The following is an 11,481-nucleotide window of genomic DNA, read 5'->3' as shown; positions in this document are numbered from 1 at the left end:
CTGTTATTAGTCCCACATGGGAGAAAATCACATTGGACAGCAGCAAAGCTGGTCTAATAAATGGAGTGCACACAGGAAACCATAATTAAACAAGAGGAAAAGTAAAAACTCTATGTACAGTATGTATAAAAAAGGGAGAAGACAGCACAAGTTTATAAGTAAAGCAAATTAAAGATATACTGGACAGATATGTAAACAAAATAAAAATTCAGTTACAATGAAAACAATGGGAATAAGATTTCCGATTCATAAAAAAAAATAAATAAATAAAAATCCCAGCTCGCCCCTACAGGCAGTCTATTTTTGCCCTGCAAGCTTGGGTCCTCTACCAGAGGCCAGGGAGCTTGAGGGTCCTGCGCAGTATCTTAGCTGTTCCCAGTATTGTGCTCTTCTGGACAGAGATCATGGATGGTGTTCCAGGAATCTGCTGGAGCCACTCTCCCAGTTTGGGGGTCACCGCCCCGAGTGTCCCGATTACCACGGGGACCACTGTTACTTTCATCTTCCACATCCTTTCCGGCTCCTCTCTGAGCCCTTGGTATTTCTCAAACTCCTCGTTTTCCTTCTTCTTGATGTTCCCGTCACTTGGTATTGCAACATCTACCACTACGACCTTCTTCCTTTGTTTGTCCACCACTACGATGTCCGGTTGGTTAGCCATCACAAGTTTGTCTGTCTGTATCTGGAAGTCCCACGGGATCTTAGCTCTGTTGTTCTCAGCCACCCTTGGGGGCGTGTCCCATTTTGACCTCGGGACTTCCAGGTCATACTCGGCACAGATGTTCCTGTATATTATGCCCGCCACTTGGTTATGGCATTCCATGTATGCCCTGCCTGCTAGCATCTTGCACCCTGCTGTTATGTGCTGGATTGTCTCAGGTGCATCTCTGCACAGCCTGCACCTGGGATCTTGCCTGGTGTGGTACACTCCAGCCTCTATTGATTTTGTACTCAGAGCTTGCTCTTGTGCTGCCATGATTAGTGCCTCTGTGCTGTCTGTCAGTCCAGCCTTGTCCAGCCATTGGTAGGATTTCTCTATGTCAGCCACTTCTTCTATCTGCTGGTGGTACATGCCGTGCAGAGGCCTGTCCTTCCATGATGGTCCCTGTTCTTCTTTCTCTTCTTTCTCGGGTTTCTGTTGCTTGAGGTACTCATTAAGCACATGATTCTTTGTGGCCATTTCCTGATGTATTCATGGAACTTCATTGTTTCATCTAGGACAGTGGTTCTGACACTCACTAGTCCTCGGCCAGCTTCCTTTCGCTTAGCGTACAGTCTCAGGGTGCTGTATTTGGGGTGAAACCCTCCATGCATGGTAAGAAGCTTTCTTGTCTTAACTTCAGTGGCTTCCATCTCCTCCTTTGGCCAGGTTATTATCCCAGCAGGGTATCTGACAACTGGCAGGGCATAGGTGTTGATAGTCGGGATCTTGTTCTTCCCATTTAGCTGACTCTTCAGAACTTCCCTTACTCTCTGCAGGTACTTGGAGGTTGCAGCTTTCCTAGCGGCCTCGTCATGGTTCCCATTTGCCAGTGGGATTCCAAGGTACTTGTAGCTGTCCTCACTGTCTGCAATGTTGTCTTCTGGTAGTGTAATCCCCTCAGTTCTGACTACTTTTCCTCTCTTAGTTACCATCCGACTACACTTCCCCAGTCCGAATGACATTCCGATATCATTGCTGTAGATCCTGGTGGTGTGGATCAGTGAATCGATATCTTGTTCACTCTCAGCATACAGCTTGATGTCATCCATGTAGTGGAGGTGGCTGATGTTGTCTCCATTCCGTAGTGGGTATCTGTAGCCAGTCTGGTTGATGATCTGGCTGAGGGGATTCAGGCCTATGCAGAACAGCAGTGGGGACAGGGCATCTCCTTGGTAAATCCCACACTTGATGTTGACTTGTGCAATGGGCTTGGAGTTGGCCTCTAGTGTTGTTCTTCACATACCCATTGAGTTCTTGATGAAGCCTCTTAGGGTCCTGTTGATCTTATACAGTTCTAGGCATTCCAGGATCCATGTGTGCGGCATTGAGTCATAGGCTTTCTTGTAGTCAATCCAGGGTGGTCAGTTGGGTCTTACAGTCTCGGGTCTTACAGTCTCGAGTGACTGCTCTATCTACTAGTAGCTGGTGTTTTGCTCCCCTGGTCTCTCTGCCTATCCCTTTCTGGGCCTCGCTCATGTATTGTGCCACATGCCTACTCATCTTAGCTGCTATGATGCCTGACAGGAGTTTCCATGTTGTACTGAGGCAGGTTATGGGCTGGTAATTGGATGGGACTGGTCCCTTCTTGGGGTCTTTGAGGATCAGGACCGTCCGGCCCTCAGTCAGCCATTCTGGGTGTGTCTTAGCCTCTAGCAGCTGGTTCATTTGTGCTGCCAGGCGCTCGTGGTGTGCAGTTAGCTTCTTTAGCCAGTAGATGTAAATCATATCAGGGCCTGGTGCTGTCCAGCTCTTCATGTGTGAGACTCTTTGTTGGATGTCTGCCACTGTGATGGTTACTGGATCCTGTTCAGGGAGGTTGCTGTAGTCTGCTCTTAGATCCACTAGCCACTGAGCATTGGTATTGTGTGACGCATCCTTCTCCCATATGCTCTTCCAGTATTGCTCTGTCTCCAGCCTTGGTGGGGGTGCTATTCTCATATTGTTCCCCTGCCACTGAGAGCATACCTTGGATGGTTCAGTGGAGAACATCCGGTTTATTTTCCTGGCTTCTATCTCTCTGTTATATCTCTTCAGGCGGTTAGCCAAGGTTGTGAGTCTTGCTTGGCAGTCTCTAAGGCCTCAGGTATGGACAGCCCATTGTACTTCTTAGGCACTGCTCTCTTCGTCATCCCACCTTTCTGCACCTCTGAGAGCTGGCTAACTTCCCTCCGTGCTGCCTTGATCTTAGCCTCCAGTCGTCGGTTCCATGGAGGGTACTGCTCCTTATTGCTGTTCATCTTATAGCCAAGCATCTCAAGGATTACTGCTGCCATGTTATACATCAACTGATTGGTTTCAGTGATGGTAGTGGTAGGGATTGTCTGTAGTGCTGCATTCGCATCTTCTAGTAGGTCTTCACATAGTCTTGGTAGTCGGTGTTGAGGGGTCCAGTTCGCCTTCTTAGCCATGATCTTATCTTTCAGGTCAGCTCCTCTGGTATTCAGTGCACTTGTTGTCACTATTGGGGCTTGGTACCCAATCTTGGAGTGTGGGGATGATGAAATCTCCCCCCTGACCTGCCATCCTGGCTCCCCCTTGCCGTAGCATTTGTGTTGTACCTCATCAATCGCTAGCTGCGATAGCAGCTGCTTCCTTCGTATGTTGGAACACTGAGCCACAAGCTGTTTCTCCGTCAGTGTGGATGTTGGGTTTCGAAGAATCCATAGGTCCCACATAACTCTTCGTGTAACCCCTCTTGCTGGGATTACGTGTATAGTAGCATTCCAACAGTTCCCGGTTCTCATCTCATGTCCACTTATGCCATAACCTACTAGGTCCAGTAGCCCACTTACCGTCAGAATGCCCTGGTTCCTCAACACCTGACGCGGAAACAAAATGGAAATTCAATTACAATAACAACAATGGGAATAAGATTTCCCATTCATCATATATATATATATATATATATATATATATGATGAATGGGAAATCCTATTCCCATTGAATGTTGCCGTCACTTGGTATTGCAGCATTGAATGGGAAATCTTATTCCCATTGAATGTTGCTGTCACTTGGTATTGCAGCATCTATGACTACCATCTTCTTCCTTTGTTTGTCCACCACTACTATGTCCAGTTGGTTAGCCATCACAAGTTTGTCTGTATCTGGAAGTCCCACAGGATCTTTGCTCTATGTGTGTATGTGTGTATATATACACACACTCACACACACACACACACAAACACCTATATATATATATATATATGTATATATACATATATATATACATATATATATATATATATATATATATATATATATATACACACACACACACACACACACACACATAGAGCAAAGATCCTGTGGGACTTCCAGATACAGACAAACTTGTGATGGCTAACCAACTGGACATAGTAGTGGTGGACAAACAAAGGAAGAAGATGGTAGTCATAGATGCTGCAATACCAAGTGACGGCAACATTCAATTCGATTCAATTCAATTTTATTTATATAGCGCCAAATCACAACAAACAGCCACCTCAAGGCACTTTGTATTAAGGGTAAAGACCATACAATAATACAGAGAAAACCCGACAGTCAAAACAACCCCCTATGAGCAACCACTTAGCGACAGTGGGAAGGAAAAACTCCCTTTTAACAGGAAGAAACCTCCAGCAGAACCAGGCTCAGGGAGGGGCAGTCATCTGCCATGACTGGTTTGGCTGAGGGGAGGGAGACAGGAGAAAAGACAAAAGACATGCTCTGGGGGAGAGCCAGAGATTAATAATAATTAATGATTGATTGCAGAGTGGAGTATAACAAAGTAAATAAGGTGAATGAAAAGAAACAGTGCATTATGGGAACCCCCCAGCAGCCTAGGCCTATAGCAGCATAAGTAAGGGGTGGTTCAGGGTCACCTGATCCAGCCCTAACTATAAGCTTGATCATAAAGGAAAGTTTTAAGCCTTATCTTAAAAATAGAGGGGGTGTCTGTCTCCCGAATCCAAGCTGGGAGCTGTTTCCACAGAAGAGGGGCCTGAAAGCTGAAGGCTCTGCCTGCCATTCTACTCTTAAGTATCCTAGGAACCACAAGTAAGCCAGCAGTCTGAGAGTCCATCTGGAGGCTTCCGGTGAAATTTGTGATAGATTCCTTCACTTCTTTTTAGAGAAGGTGATAAGCACTAGGGCCCTAATTTCACCACCTTCTCATGATCCATCTACCCCAATGCCCTGTTTTCCTGCCCTTGGCCCATTCATTCTCAGCATTATTAATAGCAGTTTGACCTCTAGTGTGGTGCCAAAAAGTTTTAAACATGCTGTTGTGCAGCCCTTGCTGAAGAAACCTGGCCTAGACTCTTCTGTTTTAGCAAACTTTAGGCCCGTCTCCAAGCTACCATTTTTGTCAAAAATCCTGGAAAAGATTGTTTTCACCCAACTAAAGACTTTCCTGGATAAACATGCAATTCTGCAAGTGTTCCAGTTTGGGTTTAAAACCCATCACAGCACTGAGTCCGCTCTGTTAAAGGTTTTTAACGATATTCTTTTAGCAACCGACTCTGGTGACTGTGTGGTACTTGTGTTATTAGACTTAACAGCTGCGTTTGGCACTGTGGACCATGAGATCCTCATTTCCAGGCTGGAGCAGTGTGTGGGCATCACAGGTGCAGCGCTCCAGTGGTTTAAGTCGTACCTCTCAGATAGAAGTTTCTGTGTGTGCATTGATGATTTCGAGTCTGCCTCTGCTGCCCTCCCTTGGGGGGGTTCCGCAGGGCTCCATTCTAGGACCTCCCCTGTTCTCTTTATATCTTCTGCCACTTGGAACTATTTTTCGGAAGCATGATATTTCTTTTCACTGTTATGCAGACGACTGTCAAGTGTATTTTCCACTGAAACACACTGGTTCATGCTCTGTCCAGCCTCTCCTTGAATGCCTTAGAGACATCAGAGGATGGATGTCATTAAATTTTCTGAGTTTGAATGAGAAAAAGACAGAAATCATGTTGTTCAGACCCAGTGGCACCAGCAGTACCCCCCGTGTTGACCTTTCCTCCCTGGCCCCATATGAGAAATCCATTATCACTAATTTAGGTGTAAAAATGGACCCGACTTTAAAGCTTGATGCTCAGGTGAATGCAGTGGTGAAATCCTGCTTCTTTCACCTGAGAAGACTGTCAAAAATCAAGCCTCTTCTTTCAAAACACAATCTCGAAACAGTAATACATGCTTTTATAACATCTTGTCTTGATTACTGTAATGCACTTCTGACTGGAATTAGCCAGGCCTCCATTGCTCGTCTACAGCTGGTGCAAAATGGTGCTGCACGATTTTTATCTGGTATGAGCAAGCGAGAGCACATCACCCCAATTTTAGCTTCTCTCCACTGGCTTCCAGTTCATTTACGAATCCATTTTAAAATTCTTTTATTTGTTTTTAAGTCTGTTAATGGTTGTGCCCCATTTTATCTATCTGAACTGCTGCACCCATATGTTCCATCTCGCTCCCTAAGGTCAGCAGACCAGATGCTTTTACTTGTTCCGAAGTCGCAACGAAAACTCAGGGGTGATCGAGCCTTTGCAGTTGCGGCTCCAAAATTATGGAATGGTTTACCGCTGTATGTCAGACAGGCTCCTTCACTTGATGTTTTTAAATCTCATTTAAAAACACATTTTTATTCCTTGGCCTTTGACCCAGTGTGAGACTCTGACTTAAATCTTAAGACACTGTTATAGTTCTTAATTAATTTATTTATTTAATCTCTTTCACATTTGTTTCATTTCTATATCTCATTGCCTTCTGACCTGTTTTTGGTCTTTTGTGTGTGATGTTTTTGTAAAGCACTTTGGTCAGCCCTGTTGTTTTTAAAAGTGCTCTATAAATAAAGTGGTATGGTATGGTAGTCCACTGTCAGAGGCTGTAAGAAGATCATTTGTTACCTTCACTAAAGTGGTTTCTGTACTGTGATGAATTCTGAAACCTGACTGAAGCTCTTCAAATAAACCGTTCCTTTGCAGATGATCAGTTAGATGCTTTACAACAACGCTTTCAAGAATTTTGGAGAGAAAAGGAAGGTTGGAGATATATATTATAGATGTAAATATAATTATACAGTAAGCCTGACATATACCTCAGAGAGGAGCTGGAAAGGATGTGTAAGATGAAGGTAACAGTATTCCCCGTACTAATCGGACCCTCAAGCTCCCAGGCCCCTGGTAGAGGACCTGAGCTTGGAGGGCAAAATAGACCGCCCCATATATATATATATATATATATATATATATATATATATATATATATATATATATATATATATATATATATATATATATATATGTGTGTGTGTGTGTGTGTGTGTGTGTGTGTGTGTGTGTGTGTATATATTGCTAACTACAATTATACGGAGGGATACATCTTTCAGTGTTCCACATTGTACTGCGTTTGAGATGAACTGTGCGATCATTCTGAAACCTCCGACATTCTGATTGGTCCTAAATTCAGTAACACTGCCTTTGATTGGTCAATACACTCAGCCAAAGGCTAAGTGGATGGGTAGCAATTTTCAGCACAAAGAAGTTCAATAGCAAACTTGTGATAACATTACATGTAGGATTTGTCAGTGTAGAATTATTTTATAAAGTCTCCAAAAGGATCGTGCTGTTTATGGGGGAAATACAAAGGTTTTGGTACGAATATCGGAGCGTTATGGTGAGCTGAACATCCGGGACTTTCTTCGCTCCGGAGATTATTATCTTGGCTCACACAGGACCTTTGATGTTCATCGGTGTGGCGTGCTTGATGAGGTAAGGTGAGTGTGAGTTTAAAAGGATTTTAAATACCCCAAATTACTCTAAGAAATTGAAGGAGTTGATGATAAATGATAATATATCACTTTTTCTCTGCCGTAAACTGTAGACAGAGTTTAAGTTGTTGCCATATATAACTGTTGACATGTTAACAACGCTCAGTGAGTTACTAAATTAGCTAATTGGCTCAAATTAACCCTCTGGGGTCCACGGAGGCACCGGTGCGTCAAAATGGCATCGAGGGGATGTAGCATCGGGACTCTGCTGCACTGAGTCTCCATTTCAACATAAATCGAAAGTGCAGACTTCAAACTACGTACCAGCTTTTAATTTGTGTTGGTAGGTCAAGTAAAACTAGAGTTATGCCTAATAATTTACACCGTACTTTTTCCTGTATATTGTCCTCCCGTTCGATGCGTGTTTTTTGCAGGAAGAAATGGCAAAAACGGGAGTTTAATTAACAGGAAATGCTTCCTAATAAAACAAAACAAACTAAATCCTGACAACGACTTTCCTAATGGTGGAAAAATGCACCATATCAATCAATCAGAAAATTATATGGTAACATGATGCATTAGATTGCATTTGGCTGCTCAGGAACACGTGACAAAGTAGTGAAAGAGACAATATTGATGGCAAGTTTTGTCTGTGATGGGCCCCTCAGTCTTGTGGAGGACAGAAACTGTTTTTTGAGGTGGCATAAATAATTTGTGTTGCATCTTAATGTGAGTCCTGATTGCTCTGCAAATAGTTGTACTGAAAAACGTCTGAGGCCTTTCCTGCATTTTAATGTGAATAGTTGTATAAAACTGTATTATTTACCATATTTTTATATAAGTTTTGAAAATTTACAACTTATATTTGCATTTTAAGTTGTAAAAATAATTCGCTAAGCATGTTTATGGTTTTTACAGTCAGAAAAAAATCTTTTTTCTACTCTGATTTTATGTTTTTATGTGATTTTTTTTTTTTTTTTTTTTTTTTTTTTTTTTTTTTTTAAGCCTAATGTGTTAATACAGTATGTTAAAATGAAATACACAGTCACATACATGAGTTGGTACTGAAAAAAATTAGACCATCCAAGGCAAGATAAACAGTTTCAACTATAACGGTAAAAACAAAAGTAATCAATAACGGCCAAATATACCCGGGACCCCAGAGGATTAAGGCAAATGCAGAGATGCATGGAATTTTTTTCCATGCGATTTTTTTGATTTTTTTTTTTTTTTCCCTAACAGAAACAGCTGTTGAAGTTATTTTTCCTCTGACAAATTTTATTTCAGCTCACAATATATTTTCTGATGTTTGAATGGTAATGTAATTGTTTTCATATTTAACACATATTGAGTATTCGTGCAGTTCTTAACATGGTAGGGAAAGCAATAAACAGTTTTGTAATGATTGAATTGCAGTATTTATCCTTGAAGATGCTTTGCTGCTACATTGGTTGGTTAAGATTATGCAAGGTTGTTTAATTAATCATAGTTGCACAGAGGTTGGCCAGTTTGTTGGCCAAATTATCAGACAAGAATATCAGATAAATTGTAAGTTACTGCAAGAAATGACTATTTTGTAAATTCTATTTGAGTCAAAGCAAGCATTAATAATTTTTTTGCATTTTCTCTGCTGACTTCTTGTTTCACCTAATAGATGTTTGCAGGTTAAGGACCAAATGATCACAGGAATAGCATGTCAAAAAGAAGAGCCAGAGTTAGTCCTGAAGCTGAGGCTATTCAGTTTATTTTATCTGGAAGTGACAAGCCTTGTCTGAAGGTTCAATGGGTCAGTGACTATAAAGGTATGTTAAAGTTAATTCCCCACGTTTACTGCTTGAACATTACATAGATAGAAGAGATCATTTTCTCACTGTTTTAAAAGTTCCATGTTGGTTTCTTCTGTATATGATTTGGAAATTAGTGATTTGGATTTATTACATGACAACTGAATTTTGTTTTATCAGGGCGTGGTGTATTTGCTTCTACACCAATTGAAAAGGGATCCTTTGTTGCTGAGTACCGTGGGGAGTTGATCTCAAAATATGAACGGGACAAGAGACACAAGAAGTACACTGAGAAGCAAAATGCATTCTTGTTTGATTTTAAGTGGAACAGTGATGTATGGTGGTAAGTAATGGTCCATAAAAATCATGTTCTCTCCAGCATTAAGGTTTTAGTGAACAACACAGAGATATCTCTCCATGTTCAAATTCAGCATTGATGCCTCCCATGAAGATGACTCTTTTGGCCGGTTGGTTAATGATGCCCATATATCCCCAAACTGCAAAATGAAAAAGCTGATTGTCCACGGTAAACCTCATCTTTGCTTGTTTGCTTTTGAAAACATCCAAGCAGAGAGTGAAATAACATATAACTATGGAGACGCTCTGTGGCCATGGCGAGCTTTGGTAAGTTAACCTTTGATTAAACAGTGTACGTTCACAGCCTGCTAAATATCAGATAAGAAGATGCATACTGTACTAATCCTAGTAAAATTATTGTACAGTGCAGATACACCTCGTTCTTAAAAATTTCTAAAAGGTCTACTATTAAAAGCCTCGACCCTCATTAAGCTAGGATGATCATTAGTTTGTTACAGAATGGATTTAACAGTGTATTTGTGTGTTTTGCTGCAGACACCAAGTGTAGAGATCCCGACTCAGCCTTCAGGAGAGCCACAAATGAGCGGGTCATCCATTTCATCCTTTCAACAGGTTGGTACACATTTCTAGTTCCAGTTAAACACAAATAGATGTCTCATTTGGGTCCGGTGCATAAATAAAATACCCTTTTAACAATCAGTTTGGGTAACAGTTTCACAGTATCATAATTTCTATGACTTGTTTCAGAATGCTTTGGCAGAAATTGTCATGGTCCTGGGCCGTCTGCCCAGCGTTTTGTGTTTTTTAGTTTATTTTCCCTGAGTGTTTAATTCCCAGTGTGTTTTGATCTTGTTCCCTTTGTCTCTGTCTCCCCTGCTCCATGGTCTTGTCTGTTTTGTCCTGATGTCTTGTCCCTGACCTCCTGTGTTTTCATGTTGAGTTATTCCTAGTGTTGTGACTAGTCTGCGTCTCTGCCCCGTGTCTGTGTGCCAGTTCCCCGTATGTAGTCTGCGTGCACCTTGGTTAGTCACTTCCTGTATTATTTTGACAGTCTTGTGTTCCCTGTGCTTTGTGTCTAGTTTTGCTAACCCCTGTTATTAGTTTCATTTGCTTCACCTGTTGCTCCCTGCTGTTTCCTCTTGCCCTGATTACCTGCTGTGTATTTAAGCCCTCAGTGTTCATCTGTTTCTTGTCGCGTCGTCTTCAGTGTTCCCTCGTTGTGTATGTTCCTTCTCTGTAGTTACTTTAGTTTAGTTTTGGCATCTGTCCAGCCCCTGCCTAGCTGTGTTCTGGTTCCTGTTATGTTTTCCCAATAAATCCTCTAAGTCCTGTTTTATGAGTCTGCATCCTGGGGTCCAATCCTGCCTGCCACACACACGCCATGACAGAACGACGCGAACATTTCAAAGACCCCGCGGACTCAGACCTGTGTGAACGGCAGCTAGCTGTGCAAGCTCACCTGCAGGAAGTGGTGAGGAGGAAGCCGTGGCTGGCTCCCGAGTACGAGGGACAGCTCCGCCGCTCTCACCGCGCTTGGGGAGACTCCAGCTGGGTTAAAGGGTCTCCGCGTCAGAGCTTGCCGCTCTCTCCACCTCCGCCGCCACAGCCCTGTTCATCAGCCGCACTGCAGCAACCGCTCGATACCACTGCCCCACCTCTGCCCCAGCCTTTAGGGATTAAGCTGGGCGGGTTCTCCCTGGCATCAGATTCGCCTCCACCGGCCTCGTCATGCCCCAGCACACCTCCTTCACGACCCGCTACGCCGGCACGTAAGCGGAATTCCCGGCGCCATAAAAGCCGAACGGAGCCAGCAGCCAGGGATAAAATGACAATGGACTCTCTGCAGTTTTCAACCACTTCCGACTCCACCACTGAATCTGTCCCTCCTTTCCCCGGCTCGTCAGACATGATTAACCACACTGCTCCACCGTCCTTGA

At 42.9% G+C, this 11,481-nt stretch overlaps 1 protein-coding gene across 4 annotated transcripts; it reads left to right on the top strand.

Moving 5' to 3' along the window:
* Nucleotides 1-7,032: 7,032 nt before the first annotated feature.
* Nucleotides 7,033-10,248, top strand: LOC115789970 (N-lysine methyltransferase KMT5A-A-like). Of its 4 annotated transcripts, none has more exons than XM_030743577.1 (5): nt 7,033-7,785; nt 9,097-9,244; nt 9,407-9,569; nt 9,658-9,850; nt 10,079-10,248. In XM_030743577.1, the coding sequence occupies exons 2-5, from the start codon at nt 9,136-9,138 to the stop codon at nt 10,172-10,174; spliced, it is 561 nt and encodes a 186-aa protein (XP_030599437.1). In that variant the 5' UTR covers nt 7,033-7,785; nt 9,097-9,135; the 3' UTR covers nt 10,175-10,248. The 4 variants fall into 4 exon arrangements, with proteins under 4 accessions (XP_030599437.1, XP_030599439.1, XP_030599436.1 ...); XM_030743579.1 differs by having other exon boundaries at nt 7,033-7,443; nt 10,079-10,247; XM_030743576.1 differs by having other exon boundaries at nt 7,033-7,448; nt 10,079-10,247.
* The last annotated feature ends 1,233 nt before the right edge of the window (nt 10,249-11,481 follow it).

This window comes from Archocentrus centrarchus, chromosome 13 (assembly GCF_007364275.1).
Source record: "Archocentrus centrarchus isolate MPI-CPG fArcCen1 chromosome 13, fArcCen1, whole genome shotgun sequence".
In the NCBI taxonomy this organism is placed as follows: domain Eukaryota; kingdom Metazoa; phylum Chordata; class Actinopteri; order Cichliformes; family Cichlidae; genus Archocentrus; species Archocentrus centrarchus.
The sequence above is the reverse complement of the archived record's forward strand: the minus strand, read 5'-3'. Positions and strand labels throughout refer to the sequence as shown.